General features: G+C 38.6%; 2 protein-coding genes across 5 annotated transcripts in view; both read right to left on the bottom strand.

Moving 5' to 3' along the window:
* Positions 1-17,403, bottom strand: part of CFAP97 (cilia and flagella associated protein 97) — a 51,386-nt gene that overhangs the window by 5,336 nt on the left and 28,647 nt on the right. For all 4 annotated transcript variants that reach the window (XM_047855156.1, XM_047855155.1, XM_047855157.1 and 1 more), the window contains exon 3: positions 9,421-9,689. In XM_047855156.1, the coding sequence (XP_047711112.1) occupies positions 9,421-9,689 (269 nt within the window). The remainder of the gene's footprint in view (positions 1-9,420; positions 9,690-17,403) is intronic.
* Positions 15,554-16,619, bottom strand: LOC125163448 (RWD domain-containing protein 1). The gene has a single exon (XM_047855165.1). The coding sequence runs from the start codon at positions 16,451-16,453 to the stop codon at positions 15,722-15,724; it is 732 nt and encodes a 243-aa protein (XP_047711121.1). The 5' UTR covers positions 16,454-16,619; the 3' UTR covers positions 15,554-15,721.

Consider the following 17,403-nt stretch of genomic DNA (forward strand, 5'->3'; position numbering starts at 1 on the left):
GGCTCAGTTGGTTAAGCCTCTGATGTCAGCTCAGGTCATGATCTCACAGTTCAGGAGTTTGAGCCCCGCATCAGGCTCTGTACTGACAGCTCAGAGCCTGGAGCCTGCTTTGGATTCTGTGTCTCCCTCTCTCTCTAATCCCTCCCCTGCTCGTGTTCTGCTCTCTCTCTCTCTCTCCAAAATAAATAAACATTAAAAAAATTTTTTTAGGAAAATCTAAGGGTTTCACCTATCCTATAAAACCAGTATGGTTTTAACAACTGATCACAGGCACATCTCTCTTTTATGTCAGGTTACAATGTTTGGAAAGGTGTTATAAATGGAAATGCATGAAACCTGATTTTCTCAGAGAATGGACAAAACGGGAGTAATATAATGCTAAAAGGCCAGTGTGTTCGTTCAACCTAGACATCACCACAAACCTATCTAAGCTACTATCAATTCTATATATGACTTTAGAGCACTGGCTTTCTAGCTGTTTACTTTCCAGTTGTGCCCCAACTGGACACTGAGGAGAGGCCAAGGGGGTGGCCTCTCAGGTCTCCCGCTCCCAGTTTCTACCGGTCCATCTGTGCTCTCCATGTTGCCTGCTTCATATACTAAATATTCTGCATAAAATCTAGTTTGGAAGAAAAAAGTTTTTACTCTTAAGTTTGAAAATCATCTACTATAACTTTTAAATAGATATATAAACCAACTAGCCAAGGCAACATAATATCCAGTAATATTGTATTTTAATATGATTCCGTAACAGAATCTAATGTGTAAACATTCCTAATTTTATTTTCTTTCCTCATATATTAAAAGGTAGAAAGTTTGTTTCATTTTCAAAGGTATTGTAGAGAAGGGAATATCTGAGCAGACCAAATGGATCAAGGAATTGATCTATGATTGTTTTATTATCTCTTTATCGAGTTAAACTATCTCTGTAGCAAGTTGATCTTTATTTGAAAAGAGAATGCTTGTTCAGCACTCAGATTGCCATTAAAAAACCAGCCTCTTGAATTCAGTCACAGGACAAATTTTTTTCTGCACACCTTGTTTTTCCTTCTGCCTCAACGTTGTTTTCTTTTTATTATGGCAAAGAATACATAAAATGTACCATTTTTACCATTTTACCAATTTGCCATTTTAAGCTTACAGTTCAGTGGCATTTAGTATATTCACATCACTGTGAACCATGACCACCAACCATATCCAGAACTTTTTCTCAACTTTGTGTTTGCTCTCATCAGTTTCACCCTCACCCTTCTATTCTGACTGGTGTTCTGAGTAATTCCTGAGAAGGGACAGATGGTAGTAGAACAAGTCAAAATACCCCAGAGAGCTGTTTAGAAAAGGGAGAAGGAAGGTGTTACAGAAATACATGGAACCTGGAGACAAACGGCAGTGATCTAGAGCACATGAAGCAGGACACCGACCAAGTGAGAGATCTCGGCCTGCCAGCTCTTTTTGGCATGAAATGGCCTTTCTCAGTCTTTACCTTCTAAGGCTAGAGCACACCTAACTCCCTCAGGAAGCCAGACTCCACTAGAGTTAGCGGTTTTCTCTGCTGAGCCCAGACTTACAATTTAAACATGGTTCCGTCTGTAAAGTCTATGGTCTTGCCATCACAAGACCATATGTGGTCTTTTTCTCACTGTACATAGTGAGGCTGTGTATTTTAAGGGCAAAACCTCCTAGGATTATACCTTTTCTACCTACAGTTTGTAACTGCTCTGAGTTATGTAAGACACTGGAAGGAACAGAAGAAAAAATATAAAATATTGCCCTGTCATTTATAGTTTGCATAAGAAGAGAATACTCTTGCATGCCCGAGTGACACATTTATAAGTGAGTAAGAAACTTCCTACGTATCACACCATGTACTCTGCTAGGCAGGGCATCGTTTGCCATGTCATCTGATTATCCTATTAACTACCCTCTGAGCTGTGGGGGGGACAGGACAGAAAATTTATTTTCAGTTAACTACTAACTTTGGTTTTTTGCTAGTAGAAGCCTCACTATTTTTTGGATAAACTAATTTCCTAAATTTGTTTATTTGGCTAGATGTAGGTTTTTCTTTTTTAAATTTTAAGAAAACTGCGACGCTTATTCATCAGATATAAAACATATAAAGTAATATAATCAAAATCAATTCTGAAATAATTTGACAATAAGGCAAAGAATAAACCCATTTTGTTGTCCTGATATGTCACTTATCAAGTTTACAGACAGAAACTTTGGAAAACGAGAGAGAGATCAGCTATCTAAATTACATGGAACTATGTCATTTGTATGTCACGAATAAGTTAAGCAGAAGTTAAAGGGATGATTTCTATTAGAAACAGCTCTTGCTTATAGAAACTATCAAAATATGAAGTACTGATTACTGTATAAAGTGTAAAATCAAAAGTAGATACATTTTAATCTAGTGAATAATTCAGTACTTCTGGGTAAAACTTAAAAAAATGACAGTTCAAAATATTTTAACATTTGCATCAGAGTGAACAAAAATGTAAGCTATCCAGTCAGAAAGACGTGCATTTAAATCCTGGCTCTTCCAATGATTATATGACCGTATGACTTGATGTGGGTATTAATGAAATAATCTCCAAGAGTCAGTTTTAAGCAGTAATTGAGATAATGCATATAGAATGCTCACAGCAGTCCCTGGCATTTGGTACAGAGTTATCAAACATTAATGCTACCATTCATATTGCTTTGTATTATTTTCTAGTTTTTTGACATGCACTAGTATTACCTTCCTAGCTATGTTATATATTATATGACAGGACAGTATTTTATAGACATTTTTATATTCCTTCAGTGTCTTACATAGATCACAGCAGACATTAAATAAATATGTTTCATGAATTGAGAAATGATAAGAATGGTTACTTACATTCCAATTTGTGGTTTACAAATTCTTAGTATTTTCAATCTTAGAATCTGCTACTCAAATCAAATTCTTTTTTTTTTTTTCAACGTTTTTTTTTTTTTTAATTTATTTTTGGGACAGAGAGAGACAGAGCATGAACGGGGGAGGGGCAGAGAGAGAGACACAGAATCGGAAACAGGCTCCAGGCTCTGAGCCATCAGCCCAGAGCCTGACGCGGGGCTCGAACTCACAGACCGCGAGATCGTGACCTGGCTGAAGTCGGACGCTTAACCGACTGCGCCACCCAGGCGCCCCTACTCAAATCAAATTCTAATAAAGAATCCCAAATAGTTTGTCCAAATATTTGTTTTTCTATTTAGGAAGTATTCTTTTTGGAAGGAAAACTAACCCAACCTGAATCCTGTCCATCTCTGGAAACAGAAAAGTTAAAACAAATGAATGATTAATGTGTTAATGATTTCTGCAGTTGTCAGCAGAGGGGAGGTGCTTCATTGTTTCTAAAGTGATAAAGCAAAGACCCCGAAGGACATTAAAGAGTAACAAGCATCCTACAGTCAGGGAAAACCAGGATTGTTCTTCATATTTTTCTGTAACTGAAGCCACCCTTAGTTATCATTAGCTTTATTTCTTGTATGATAGGAGACACAGACAATAACCAGAGAAGGAAGAAAATCAGAGTGAACTATAAATTATTTCAAGATCTTATGAATCACACTTGAATTCTTACACTAGGTATGAGCTTTACCATAAAAAAATTTTTTAATGTTAATTTTTGATGGAGAGAGAGACAGAGCATGAGTGGGGGAGGGGCAGAGAGAGAGGGAGGCACAGAATCTGAAACAGGCTCCGGGCTCCGAGCTGTCTGCACAGAGCCCGACGCAGGGCTTGAACTCACAGACCATGAGATCATGACCTGATTGAAGATGACGAGATCTTTGAGATCATGAGATCATGACCATGAGCCGAAGTCGGACACTCAACCAACTGAGCCACCCAGGCGCCCCTATATGAGCTTTACCATAAATCTTCATCTTTGTGACAACGTTATCACTCTCCGCTTGATAGTTTTCACATTCTATCTAAGAGGTCTAAAATTCCTCCTCTGGGGCGCCTGGGTGGCTCAGTCAGTTGAGTGGTCAACTTCGGCTCAGGTCATTATCTCGCGGCCCATGAGTTCGAGCCCCACGTCGGGCTCTGTGCTGACCGCTCAGAGCCTGGAGCCTGTTTCCGATTCTGTGTCTCCCTCTCTCTCTGACCCTCCCCCGTTCATGCTCTGTCTCTGTCTCAAAAATAAATAAATGTTAAAAAAAAAAAAAAGAAAAAAATTAAAAAATAAAATAAAATAAAATAAAATTCCTTCTCTGGACTAGCAAAGAACAGAAGATGGAAGGAGGATTCTACCTTTCATTTAATGTTTTTAAGAATGACCTGCATTTTCTGAATTTGTATATGCATTACTTTTATTTTAAAAATATTTTAACAAAAAAAAATATTTTAACAGAAGAATTCCTGAATGGAAAGATTATGTTCTACTTTACTGCCTACTTTCTCTGGATTTAAAACTAATTACATATATATGTATGTGTGTGTGTATTCTCAGAAAGTTAAAAAAAAGAAAAACAAGTTAATTCCATTTGAACCCTAGGCTCTAATCCTTATCTATTCCTTACGGAATCTTCCTTCTTCCCTAATGTTGCTTCAAATACTCACCTCCCCTCATCCTCTTCTTTCACATACAAAGAAGGCAATTGACATACATTTAAATAATGAAATAATCTCCGGGTGCCTGGGTGGCTCAGTCATGACTTCGCTAGGGTCGTGATCTCATGGTTCATGAGTTCGAGCCCCACATGGGGCTCTGTGCTAACATCTCAGAGCCTGGAGTCTGCTTCAGATTCTGTGTCTCTCTCTCTCTGCCCCTCCCCTGCTCACGGTCTGTCTCTCTCTGTCTCTTAATAATTAATAAGTGTTAAGAAAAAAAAATGAAATAATCTCATTTCTTTTAGACAGCAAAGCGAAATATAAATACCCTTACTCACCTGATCATCCTCTCCTTCTGCTAAGAGTATTGTGGTACTCTTTCATAAAAATAGGATTCATATTATATTCAAATGAATTAAGGAAATATGGCTTAATGAGAGTATTTCAAAATTCACGAATTTAAAAATGAGACCCATTTTTGGAAATTCGCAAATTTTAATCGAGTCTATGTAGGGTAGCAAGCATGCCCTCTACTAGATAAAATTACTTTTTCTTTATTATTCCTTTTATTTGTTTCCTTTTTGAATGAGAAGGAAAGGTAATATTTGCCTCCTGAAACATAATGAAAATTGTGAACTTCACCAGAAAGATTAACAATATGCTTTTAACTCTGAAGCACAGGACTCGATTTTATACAGGATCTTTGCCTTCCTGTTCTACCCACTCAGCACAGCACTATTTCTTTGTTTTGGATTATGTCACTCTAAACAGCCTCTGGACTACCAGCAAGCTAAAGTACTGGAACAGAACTCTTCAGTCATCATGCCTGTTGGCTGTCTGACTGGTCTCTGTCACTGGAGATACAGGAATGAAGGAAATACAAATCATAAACATTTAGAGGTAATGGACCCTGCCTGTGCACTACATCTGACACAGAAATAACCACGAACGTGCGTGGGTGTGTACACGTGTGTATGCATGCGTGTATTTTGATTATGAACAGGCTAGCAAACAGATTAAAAAATATACCAGCTCACACAGAGGAACTATTAGAGCTAATATAGATCTAAAGAAGCATTTGGAAGGTGGCAGATTATAAAATACATACGCAAAAATTAACAGTTTACAAGAGCAAACAGAAAATGTAATAAAAAATTTCATGCACAGGGTCTCCTGGGTGGCTCAGTCGGTTAAGACTCTTGATTTTGACTCAGGTCATGATCTCACGGTTCCTGAGTTTGACGTGCCACATCGGGCTCTGCATTGACAGTGTGGAGCCTGCTTGGGATTCTCTCTCTCTGCCCCTCCCCTGCTCCCTCGCTTTCTCAAAAAATAAATAACCTACAAAAAAAATTTAAAATTTCACGTACAAAAGCACAGAAATGCATAGTTCTGAAGAAAACCACAAAACTTTACTAAGGAAGGGGCACCTGAGTAGCTCAGTCAGTGAAGCATCCGACTTCAGCTGAAGTCATGATCTCATGGTCTATGAATTCAAGCCCCGCATCAGGCTCAGTGCTGACAGCTCGGAGCCTGGAGCCTGCTTCAGATTCTGTGTCTCCCTCTCTCTCTGCCCCTCCCCTGCTCACACTCTCTCTCAAAAATAAACATAAAAAATTTTTTTTTACTTTACTAAGGTAGAATATAAGAAAGCTTGAATAAGTGGAAAGACATACCATAAGAAGATATTTTAAGACCACCAAACACTCTCCAACTAAAACATAAATTTGACATACTTCTAATGGAAATTTATAATAGAATTTTAAAAAAATGTTTAAGTTTATTTTTTTATTTAGAGAGACAGAGACAGCATGAGTGAGGGAGGAGCAGAGAGGGAGAGAAAGAATCCCAACAGGCTCCATGCTGCCAGCACAGAGACTTATATGGGGCTTGAACTCATGAAATCTCAAGATCATGACCTGAGCTGAAACCAAGAGTCGGATGCTTAACGGACAGAGCCATCCCGGTACCCCTAGAATTTTTTTTAAAAAAGAAAAAATAAACAGTCATTATGAGGAATAACTGTAGAAACAGTCAAGAAAAGTTTTGTTTTGGTTTAGAGAATGAAGCGTTAAACATAAATGCAGATGATAAACTCTCCAAACAATAACATAATAAATGATATTTTATAATAAATTGTTTATTTTCCTATTCAGTTTGGAGTTACTTTTTTTCACTTCTGCATGAATTAGTATTTGATTTAGAGCTAAATGCCCAAGGCCACTAACCACTGTGAGGCTACACAGCATTTGAAATATGGCCAGTCCAGACTGAGATGAGCAGTCAATGGAAAACGTACAACAGATTTCAAAGACTTGGTACACAAAAAAGAAAAAAAAAAATCTCATCATTAATTTTTTTTACATTGGTTACATACTTTAAAATGTAGTATTTTGAATTTACTCAGTAAATAAAATAGTTTGTCAGAATCTCATCTGTTTCTTTTGACCTTCTTAATATGACTACTAGAAAATTTTGAACTATTCATGTGGCCCACATTTTATTTCTACTGTTCTCAAGTATACTAATAAGATCTTACTATCCAACGGGACAAAAATATTGCTCACATATACAAACTACTAAGTGTATGTAAAAAGAGTGAAACTGGTAATTTCCCACTGTTTATTAAAATAGCTGTAATGTACAACTGATTTCAGGGATGACCGAAGCTGTAAAAAGAGGCTGCTGATAGTTTTCATCCTGGTCATACACGGAATTGTCACTCTACACGAATGGTTTCAACTGTTCAAAAGTAAACCCGGGTTCTGCAAAAAGATAAACACAGAACTGCCATATGATCCAGCAATTCCACTCTTAGGTAGACGCTCAAAGGAACTGAAAGCAGAGACTTGAACAGACATTTATATATCAGTATTCGCTACAAAATTACTCACAGCCAAAAGGAGGAAATAACCCAAGTGTCCATCAACATGTGAACAGATATTCAAACTGCGGTGCACACATATAATGCAATATTGTTCAGCCAGAAAAAGGAATGAAGCTCTGGCACATGCTACAACATGGATGAACCTTAAAAACATTATTCTGAGTGAAATAAGCCAGACACAAAACCATGAATACTGTCTTATTCCATTTACATGAAACGCAGATTAGGCAAATACAGAGAGACAGAAAGTAGATTAGAGGTTACTTGAGGGGAAGGGGGAAAAGAGGGTTATTAATAGGTACAGGGCTTCTATATGGATGACAATAAAAGTTTTGGCAACAGTGAAAGTGCCACTGAACTGACCAGAAAAATGAGTTAAAATGGCACATTTTATATTATATCTGTTTTACTACAACTTAAAAAAATTAGTAAGACACCAGAACCCATTGAATTGTACCCTAAATGATTATGGTATACCCACTGTATCTCAAAAAGCTGTTAAAAAAAAAAAAAAAGTAACCCCAAAGCTAGGTAACTCGCATATGACTCTGCTACTATGACTCCTGACCTTGAACAATCCCAATGTCCCAATCAGAGTCTCATTTGCTCCTCCACAACAACAGTAACTATGTCATTAGGGTGCTGTGAGGATGAAATGACCTAAACTTTGTAAAACAGGATACACTATGAACTACTTGCGAAAGAGGCTCCAGAGTCATGCAGGAGAGTCAAAATAAACAAAAAAGGCAAACCCAAATGTTCAGGACATAATTTCAAATCTTCCTAAGTCATGGATGAACCTTAAACAATTGCCACGGTCACGTGCACAGAGCTGGCATGTAGCTCACTGCCCACAGCCTCATTCAGCTTGCTCTGCTGCCACCTACCTGTTGCCACATGCCCGTAAGGGTTACTGGTTTTTGTAAATACACCATCCCAGCTCCCCGGCTCTTGAGATTAGTGACAACAGTAAAAATTTCTACAAGTGTTAGTACAAGTTCAGGTAAGCACATGGTCAAACAGAACCGTATGGGTGACGAAATACAATGAGGATGAATTCTGGAAACCGTTTTAATAATTTTAATGATAGCTTTATCAATTATCTTAGCTCTGAATTTATGTGCCCATTAGGGTCTAATTTTGGTTTAAGACACTACCTGTATTTAAAATCTTGGCTCAGCCATTCACTCACCAGCTCTGTGTCCCTGGGCTAATTATTTAATTCCTTTAGATCTCTGTTATGTCATCAGTAAAATGTGGATAAAAACAGTACCTACCTGAAAGATACTGTTAGGATTCAATAAGCTTATATTTGGAGACACTTAGAGCAATGCCCGGCATTTAGGTAAGAGCCCAGTAAACACCAACAATTGTTATGAATGGAGTTTTATGAAGAAAATGATACGAGTAATAGTTTTTAATGTGAAGATTTTCAACAGTCCCTATATTCCTTGGAACATCACAGTTTAGTTATCTGATTCTTAATATCTGATTCTTAATTCAAGGAGCAGATCACCAAAATTTGACCTCTTTGAGATGTATTTATCCTTTAAAATAAATAATATGTAAATTGTTTCAGCCTTCAAGGACACAATAAAGTAAAACAGATTTGGCTAGTGACTGAATACTTCACAAAAGATACGTGTATCTGACCCCTGGAATGCCATTTCCTACACTACTGCAGAGATTTAACACACCTGGCCAAATAATACAGCTTTCAGTAATTTATCTAACGTTCCCTCAAAATCTAGCTTGATGACCAAAAAAAACCCAACAAAAAACACCTACTGTACTTTCCAGCTCGTGGCTCATTATGTATTTCACACCATACACATCCATACTTACTTTTATATAATTATGAAAATGTGGGTGTATCTGATTTCCTGTCAGTTGGCCTTATAAATCATTACCATTTATTTTCTTTGAGGACTAAAAAATTTTAGTTACTTACCAAATTTTCTCTTTCAATCCTTTGTTGTTCCCTCTGCCTGTTGAGGGCACTGTGATATAACTTAGGGGGATGAACAATCGATCTTCTAGGAATCGTACTTCTGCTTCCTGATTTTTCAGCCTGTCTTGAGAGTTCTTTCAAAAGCCTCTGATTTTCCCTATCAATCTGTCTCACCTCCTCTCTTGTGAAAGAGTAGTTTTTCCTTGGTGCTACTGAAGGCTGATCAAAGTGGTGTCTTTGCGGTCCTTTTTTATCTAATTGCAGAAAAGCTAGAGAAGCGAACAAGACAAGGAAAGATGACTGAACAAGGCACATGGCAACGTGACGGCACAAACTGACACTTCAACTCTTAGAAACGGAGACTATGTTAGTGTCATGAAAAGGCATGTATGAAATAATGACATCCATACTACAACTATGTAGAAAAAAAATCAGAGGCAGCCTAGAGTTTCACATTTGGTTGGGTTCTTTGGGAGTAAAAACTATACATTCAACCATAAAAATATTTTAATAAGAAATGTAGATGTCTCCCTAAGGCAGCTTAGTAGCTGGGGAGGTTAGAAACCTCTGGTTGAGTGCACCAAATACACAAATGTAATACAATACTTCAATTGAGACAGTTTGTGAGTTGGAGGGCATACTTAGAAAATAAAATGTTCTTGGGGTGCCTGGCTGGCTCAACATGTAGAGAGGATGCGACTCTTGATCTTGGGGTCATGAGATGAAGCACCACATTGGGTGCAGAGATTATTCAAATAAGCAAATAATCTTAGAAATAAATAAATAAATAAATAAATAAAGTCCTCAGCAATGACTGATGGAAACAATGGCTAACAACTGGCAAAAAACAAACCCAGAATATTCTGAAACTTTCAACTTAATCTGAAAATACTTTATGGTCTTAATACTGACATTAAAACAAATACTTCTACAGTAAAAATCAAACATTTTATTCCTAATTAAACATAAGCCAAAATGAATACATTATATAAAAGGAGTTTTTAACCAATAAAAATGTTTTGCATACTATTATTATCAAATGAAATTTTACCAACATGCTTAATTCTTAAATTTCACCAATTTTCAGTAAGTGACAATTATTACGAAACACTTGTTAAAAGTTTCTAAAAATACTAAGCTTGCTAAATGTTTCAACTTAACTCTGTACTACCAATGAGTACAATGTATCAGATTAACTGACTGGAACATGTGATTTGTTTTTTACAATATTTTTTTAAAGTAGCTGTTACTTGTTTTTACTTGAGTACCTTTAATTCTTTAACTTCCTCAGCATTTTACACTGTTAAATACACTGTTAAATCCACAGAGACATTTTTTAATCCCCATTTTAAAATGTGACTGGTAGGGGCACCTGGGTGGCTCAGTAGGTTGGGTGACCGACTTTGGCTCAGGCAGGTCATGATCTCACAGTTTGTGAGTTCAAGCCCCACGTCGGGCTCTGTGCTGTCAGCTCAGAGCCTGGAGCCTGCTTCGGATTCTACCTCTCTCTACCCCTCCCCTTCTCACTCTCTCTGTCTCTCTGTCTCTCAATAATAAAAAAACGTTAAAAAAAAATTTTTTTTTAATAAAATAAAAATAAAAAAATGTGACTGGTGCAGAAAAGTCAAATCATTTGAACATGGTCAAAAGAACCAGAAGTCTACCCCCCTATATTTAAACCAAAGACTATCAAAGATTACAGAAATTAAAAAAAAAAAAAAAAAAAAAAAAAAAAAAAAAGATTAACAGTGGCTTTCTGATACAAAATAAATGAGGGAATTAAAGGTTGGTAATTTGCTGAAAATCATATCAAGTTAATGGTAAAACCCGAAGAACACATTTAGAAACATATAGGTGTGCTGTTCATAATTATCTTCCTTCCAAGAAATGCACGTTTTGTAGAATTTAATAAGGTTTCTAGATTAATTCTCCCACATATGAAAGCTTTTAAAATTAAATCTTAAAGGGAAGTAAAAGCTATTTTCTGAATGGCATTTAAAAAAAAAAAAGTTTTTAGGGGGCACCTGGGTGGCTCAGTCAGTTAGGCATCCGACTCTTGATTTCAGCTCAGGTCATGATCTCGTGATTTCATGAGTCTGAGCTTGACATCAGGCTCTGCACAGGCAGTGTGGAGCCTGCTTGGGATTCTCTCTTTCCTTCTCTCTGCCTTTTCCCCACTCGTGCTGTCTCTTTCTCAAATTAAATAAAATTGAAAAAAAAAATCTTAAAGTTTTTACAAGTAAAATAAGGCAACAGCAAAAAAATAAGTAAAATAAAGTTCAATCTAATACATTGAAAATAATAGCACTCTAACGCTCCATGATGGAAAAAGTATATATAGAGTACTCATATACTCATGCTAGTTATCACTAGTACATTTTTCTAAAGTGGCTATGTATGCTTTAACATGAGGCATGCTCAAATACTTGATCCTTTGTTTTTCAATTGAAATCTAAAAGAATTTGTAAGTTGAATAAACTTTCAGGAACACATTTATGTGAGTATGTATATAAATATTTAAACTCACATATTTAAGAAACATTGCTTTCCCTAGTTTTCTTTAATGAAACAGTTTTGTTCCAACTCTTTACAGTATTTCAATATCATGCCCATCATCGCTAGAGTCAGTTACTCAGTCATCTAACACAAGTCACTAGATGTATCAATCAGCTTTGCTTTCACCTAGGCTGAGATACAGACAGCAGTTTTAAAAATTTACATGTGATGCTATCACTGGAAATTTTATTCTAAGCCATATAAATCCTTACTCATATAATATCTGTTCCTAAAACACACACACACACACACACACACACACACACACACACACACACACATCTGGGGGCACCTGGGTGGCTCAGTCAGTTAAGCAACCAACTTCAGCTCAGGTCATGATCTCATGGTTCATGGGTTCCAGCCCCGCATTGGGCTCTGCTGACAGCGTGGAACCTGTTTCAGATCTCTCTCTCTGCCCCTCCCCCACTTGTGGGTGCATGTGCTCTCTCTCTCTGAAAAATAAATAAACGTAAACAAAAAAACATCCTGTAGGGATATTCATGATCCCTATTAAAAAAACCAATGGTATTTTCTTTTTTTTTTTTTTTTTTTTTTTTATTTAAATTTTTTTTTTTCAACATTTATTTATTTTTGGGACAGAGAGAGACAGAGCATGAACGGCGGAGGGGCAGAGAGAGAGGGAGACACAGAATCGGAAACAGGCTCCAGGCTCTGAGCCATCAGCCCAGAGCCCGACGCGGGGCTCGAACTCACAGACTGTGAGATCGTGACCTGGCTGAAGTCGGACGCTTAACCGACTGCGCCACCCAGGCGCCCCTGGTATTTTCTTTTTAAAGTTATTTTTTAGGGATGCCTGGGTGACTCAGTCGGTTAAGCATCTGACTTTGGCTCATGTCATGATCTCAACAGTTCGCAAGTTTGAGTACCACATCGGGCTCCACACTCATGTTGTGGAGCCTGCTTTATATTCTCTCTCTCCCTCTCTCTCCACCCTTCCCTGCATGTGAGCAATCTCTCTTTCAAAATAAATAAACCTAAAAACATAAAGTTATTTTTAAAGGTTTAAAGAAAAAAATCAACACCTGTAGCTGAGAGGTCTCAATGCAAGGAATAACAACTTTATTTATTAAATTTGTCTTCATGAACTTGTCAGATAAGAAATTCTGTGACATTCTTCCCACCCCCTTCCTTTGAATCTGGGCAGGCTTAAAACTGTGTGGACCAAAACAATATAGCCAAAAGTGTGACTTCCAAGGCTAGGCAAAGGAGGAGATGCACCCCCTATAGCCCCCCAACCTTGTTTGCTGGAATACTTGTACTTGGGCCCCTGAGCCACCCTGTGTCTGACTAGCCTGAAGCTGCCACGTTGTGAGGAAACTGAACCACATAAAGGGGCCACGTGCAGGCATTACGATCCTAGTCTTTCGAGTCATCCTAGGTTGCTGCTTTTACACATCTAAGTTTTGTGTTTTGTTAGCAAAGCAACGATAACTAACACAAAACCGGGTACCAGTAATTGGAGTACTACTGCAATAAAAACCTAAAATACTAGCTTTGAGACCAGAGCTGGAAGGGTCTGGAGGAGACTGCTGATGTAGAGGATGAAGTGACAGAATTTTAGCAAAACTGCTGCCAGTGGTGACTAGGAAAATGGAAACAATACCCGCCACTGGCGGATTTGGCTAAGTAGATCCCCGTGCAGGATGCTGAGAGTGATTAAAGGTTGATCGTATCCATAATGAAAAAGGAGAGAGAGGAGCTAAAAACAAGAACCGATCAGTTTTCAGTTAAAACACAGAATACAGAAGAACTAGGACTTACGGGGTTCAAAAATATAACTACTACGCCTTCCTAATCTCTCCTGGCAGAAGCCTGTCCCAGTACTCAAAGAGATATGACCGAGGACCCACGAGTGAGGTTCAGCTGCCCTTAGACCTGATTTAGACCCTCGATGTCAAGGTTGGGGGTGGGGGATCTTTGAAAAGGGGAATGTATTTTTTGCGTTTGAAGGAATGTAAAGCAGTATGTTGGACTAAAGAGGTTTTGAAACATGTCCATAAGCTACCTGACAGTCCTCCCCTTAGGATGGAGGGTATATGTCCCTCCCTCTTAAATCTGGGAAGGTTTATAACCATTTAAACTAAAGGAATGTGGAAGAAATGATGCTACAGGACTAGCATGATCACATTCTGAGGCTAGGTCATAAAAGGGGATGAGGTTACTGCCTTGTTTCCTTCAACACTGTACGTGGAGCCCTGAGCCACCGTGTTAAGAATAAGAAATCCAGCTACACTGAGGCCATCATATGTGAAGAAGTCGGGACCCATGCAAAGCCTGGTCTTTAAGTCATCGCAAGCCCAGACACCTGACAAATCAATAAATCAGCACCCAGCTGATTCCAGTCCCCAGCCATCAAGTCACCCTACCCTGGAGTCTCTCCACACCCCAGTGCTGGGCTAATTGGTTATGTAGCAACAGTAACTGGCATTTCATCACTTTAAATATTGTGTAACAGACAAAACACATGTGGATGACATTTATCCCATAAGCAAGCAGTTAAGTTTTCTCTGTGTATGATGTAATCAATCAATCAGTCTTCCCTAGTGATTACGGCTCCGACCATTTCATGATCTAGTTCTGTTTTGCTTTTTATCAATCTCCTTGGTAGATTTGTGGTCAGTTTATTAATGTAAAATACTTCTTTGTCCCTTTAGTGGGACAAATTCACTTCTTGAATTCTATTTTGCATACTGTTAGGATTGATACTTCTATTTTCTCCTTGTTAATACCTGCCTAAGCATATCTTTTTCAAGCCTTTATTTTTCCATTCTTCCTACGACTTAAAATGTCTTTTTAGGTTGGATTTGATTTAAATTCTTAAAGATATTCTGATAGCATCTTCTGGTAAGTTGAAACCACCTACTTATACTGTTTGATCTCTTCCTACAATCTTTTTCATTTTTTTAAAGTTTATTTATTTTGAGAGAGTGAGCAAGTGAGCAGGGGAAGGGCACTGAGAGGGAGACAATCTGAAGCAGGCTCCGTGCTGTCAGTACAGAGCTCAACATGGGGCCTGACGTCACAAACCGTAAGATCATGACCTGAGCCAAAATCAAGAGTGTAACGCTTAACTGACTGAGCCACGTAGGTGCCCCATCTTTTTTTTAAATACTTTTTTTGTTATTTTTTCCCATTGTTTCCCCTTTAGAAAGATTGTTATTTTTTTTTCCTCTAATACACTGCAAATCAAATATTCTAATTACATCCTTCTAGAAGTTATGTTTTTTGGTCTCAGGACCCTTTTGCACACCGAAAGATTATTGAGGACCCCAAAGAATGTTTATGTGAGCTACATCTATCAATATTTACTATGTTAGAAATTACAAGTAGGGGGCACCTGAGTGGCTCAGTCGGTTAAGCGTCTGACTCTTGATTTCAGCTGAGGTCATGATCCCAGGGTCATGGATCAAGCCCCATGTCGGGCTCGGCACTGATAATGCAGAGCCTGTTTGGGATTTGTTCCCTCTCTCTCTGCCCCTCTGTGGCTCATGATTGCTCTCTCTCAATCAATCAAATAAAGTAAACATTAAAAGAAATTTTATTTATTTTATTTTATTTTTTTTGAAATTTTAAGGTCAGTTTATTAAGTTCAATGATGAAAGCTACCAGAAGAATATTCTCCTGAGAATTATTTTTTCTTAGAAAAAAAGAAAGAAAAATCAACACCTCAGCACAGCCACAGATGCTGTGGCAGTCACACCTCTCTGCGGATGCGGATAGTCCATTAGTCAGTCAAATAACTCTCTGGGTCAGCAGGATTGTAGTCCGGATCATCCTCATCATCCTCTAGCTCCAAGTCATCCATTTCCTGGAACAGAGATTCATCTACCTCCACATTGTTTCCAGCATCCTCCAAAAACTGGATATCAGATGTGTCAAGATTATGGTCTGTTTCAAATAGCTGTTTCCCACTTAATTTATTTTTTCCTGCTTGCTCTTCTTCTTTCATTCGTTTCTTTTTAATTTCCAAGAGTTCTGCATCAAACTTGGCCTTCCAACTTAAGAAATTCTCAATTGTAACAGGAGTGCCATGAAATAATTGCTTTTCAGCTTCCTCCGCTTCTTTTTCTTTTTGTTTCTTTTCTTCTTCTCTTCTAGTTTTTATTTGATCTACTATTTCATTTAATTTTTCTTGCACAGCTGTCACTAAAGTAAAGATCATCACCATACCAAGATTTTCTTCTGCCTGTAATGCTAATAGTTTTAAAATGTCTGAGACATCATTATCTTCTAGATTTTCCTGGGAGAATATTTCATAAAGAGGGGCTTCATCTGGGTATTTTTCACTGTATGTAAACTTGAGGGTAGTCTGGACAGTTTCATCATTTTCTCCAGCCTCAGATGTTACAGTAATGGTGAAACTGGGTGGATTTTCTGATAATACTGTAAAGGAGTCGGGGTAGATGGACTCCAGAGCCTCCAGCTCGTTGCGCTGCTCCTCGCCGTAATCTGTCATCGTGGCCCTCGCTGCTGCCCATGGACCGCCCAGCCACTCAGGCGGCGCGCTGCAGCAGGGACCGCGGCCGCGCCGGGAGAGCAGGCCGCGGCCGCACGGGCGCAGGCGCAGAGTCCCAGGCTGGGAGGCCCGGGGCCCAAAGCCAGGCCCGGCCTCTAAAAGAAATTTTAAAGTAGGGTGTGTGGGTGGCTCAGTCAGTTGAGGGCCCGGACTCTTGACTTTGGCTCAGGTCATGATATAACAGGCATGAGATAGAACCCTGCATGGGGCTCTGTGCTGAGTGTTGAACCTACTTGAGATTCTCTCTCTCAAAATAAACTTCAAAGTTAAAAGTAAAAACATTTAAAGATCTTCATTTATCTGGAAATAATAAGCCAGTGATAGGTTAATAGTTCTTTTACAAAAAAAAAACAATAATTGGCGAGGAGAATGGCAGATTTAATTCTTGCAAATATTTTAACGCCTGCCTTCATAGAAGGCAGCTGGATCCACGTCTGCTTCTGCATTCAGTGTAGTGTGCTGCCTGTCACTGTAGTACAGCCCCTAGAAAAGCCACTGTGCACACGAGACAGGAGAGTGAGGTAAAAGGCAAATTTGTTTTATTAGTGGAAATAGTGGGGTCCTGCAGCTACTCTCCAAAAAAATCACTGAGCTCTATTTCAAGTATTATGTCCTTCATCTACGAGTCTGGTGCCTCTGGCTGATTTTAGCTTTTCTCCAAAGGTACTAATACTTGGTAGTGAGCTGACAATGTCTGAGATTTCCTACTCACCTATCTGAACCTTGTTCGCTGAAGCCTGCCAGTAAAGGGATGAGGTGCTGCCCGGGGGGATGGGGCAGGAGCTACTCTCAGGACAGGCAGCCTCTTCCCCAGGAGTGTAACAGGCCCACGCCCTCCCCTGCAGTAAGGCGCTTGCTTCATTCCCGGGTGGTGCCATCAGCTGAACAGT

Source organism: Prionailurus viverrinus, chromosome B1 (assembly GCF_022837055.1).
Source record: "Prionailurus viverrinus isolate Anna chromosome B1, UM_Priviv_1.0, whole genome shotgun sequence".
Lineage (NCBI taxonomy): Eukaryota > Metazoa > Chordata > Mammalia > Carnivora > Felidae > Prionailurus > Prionailurus viverrinus.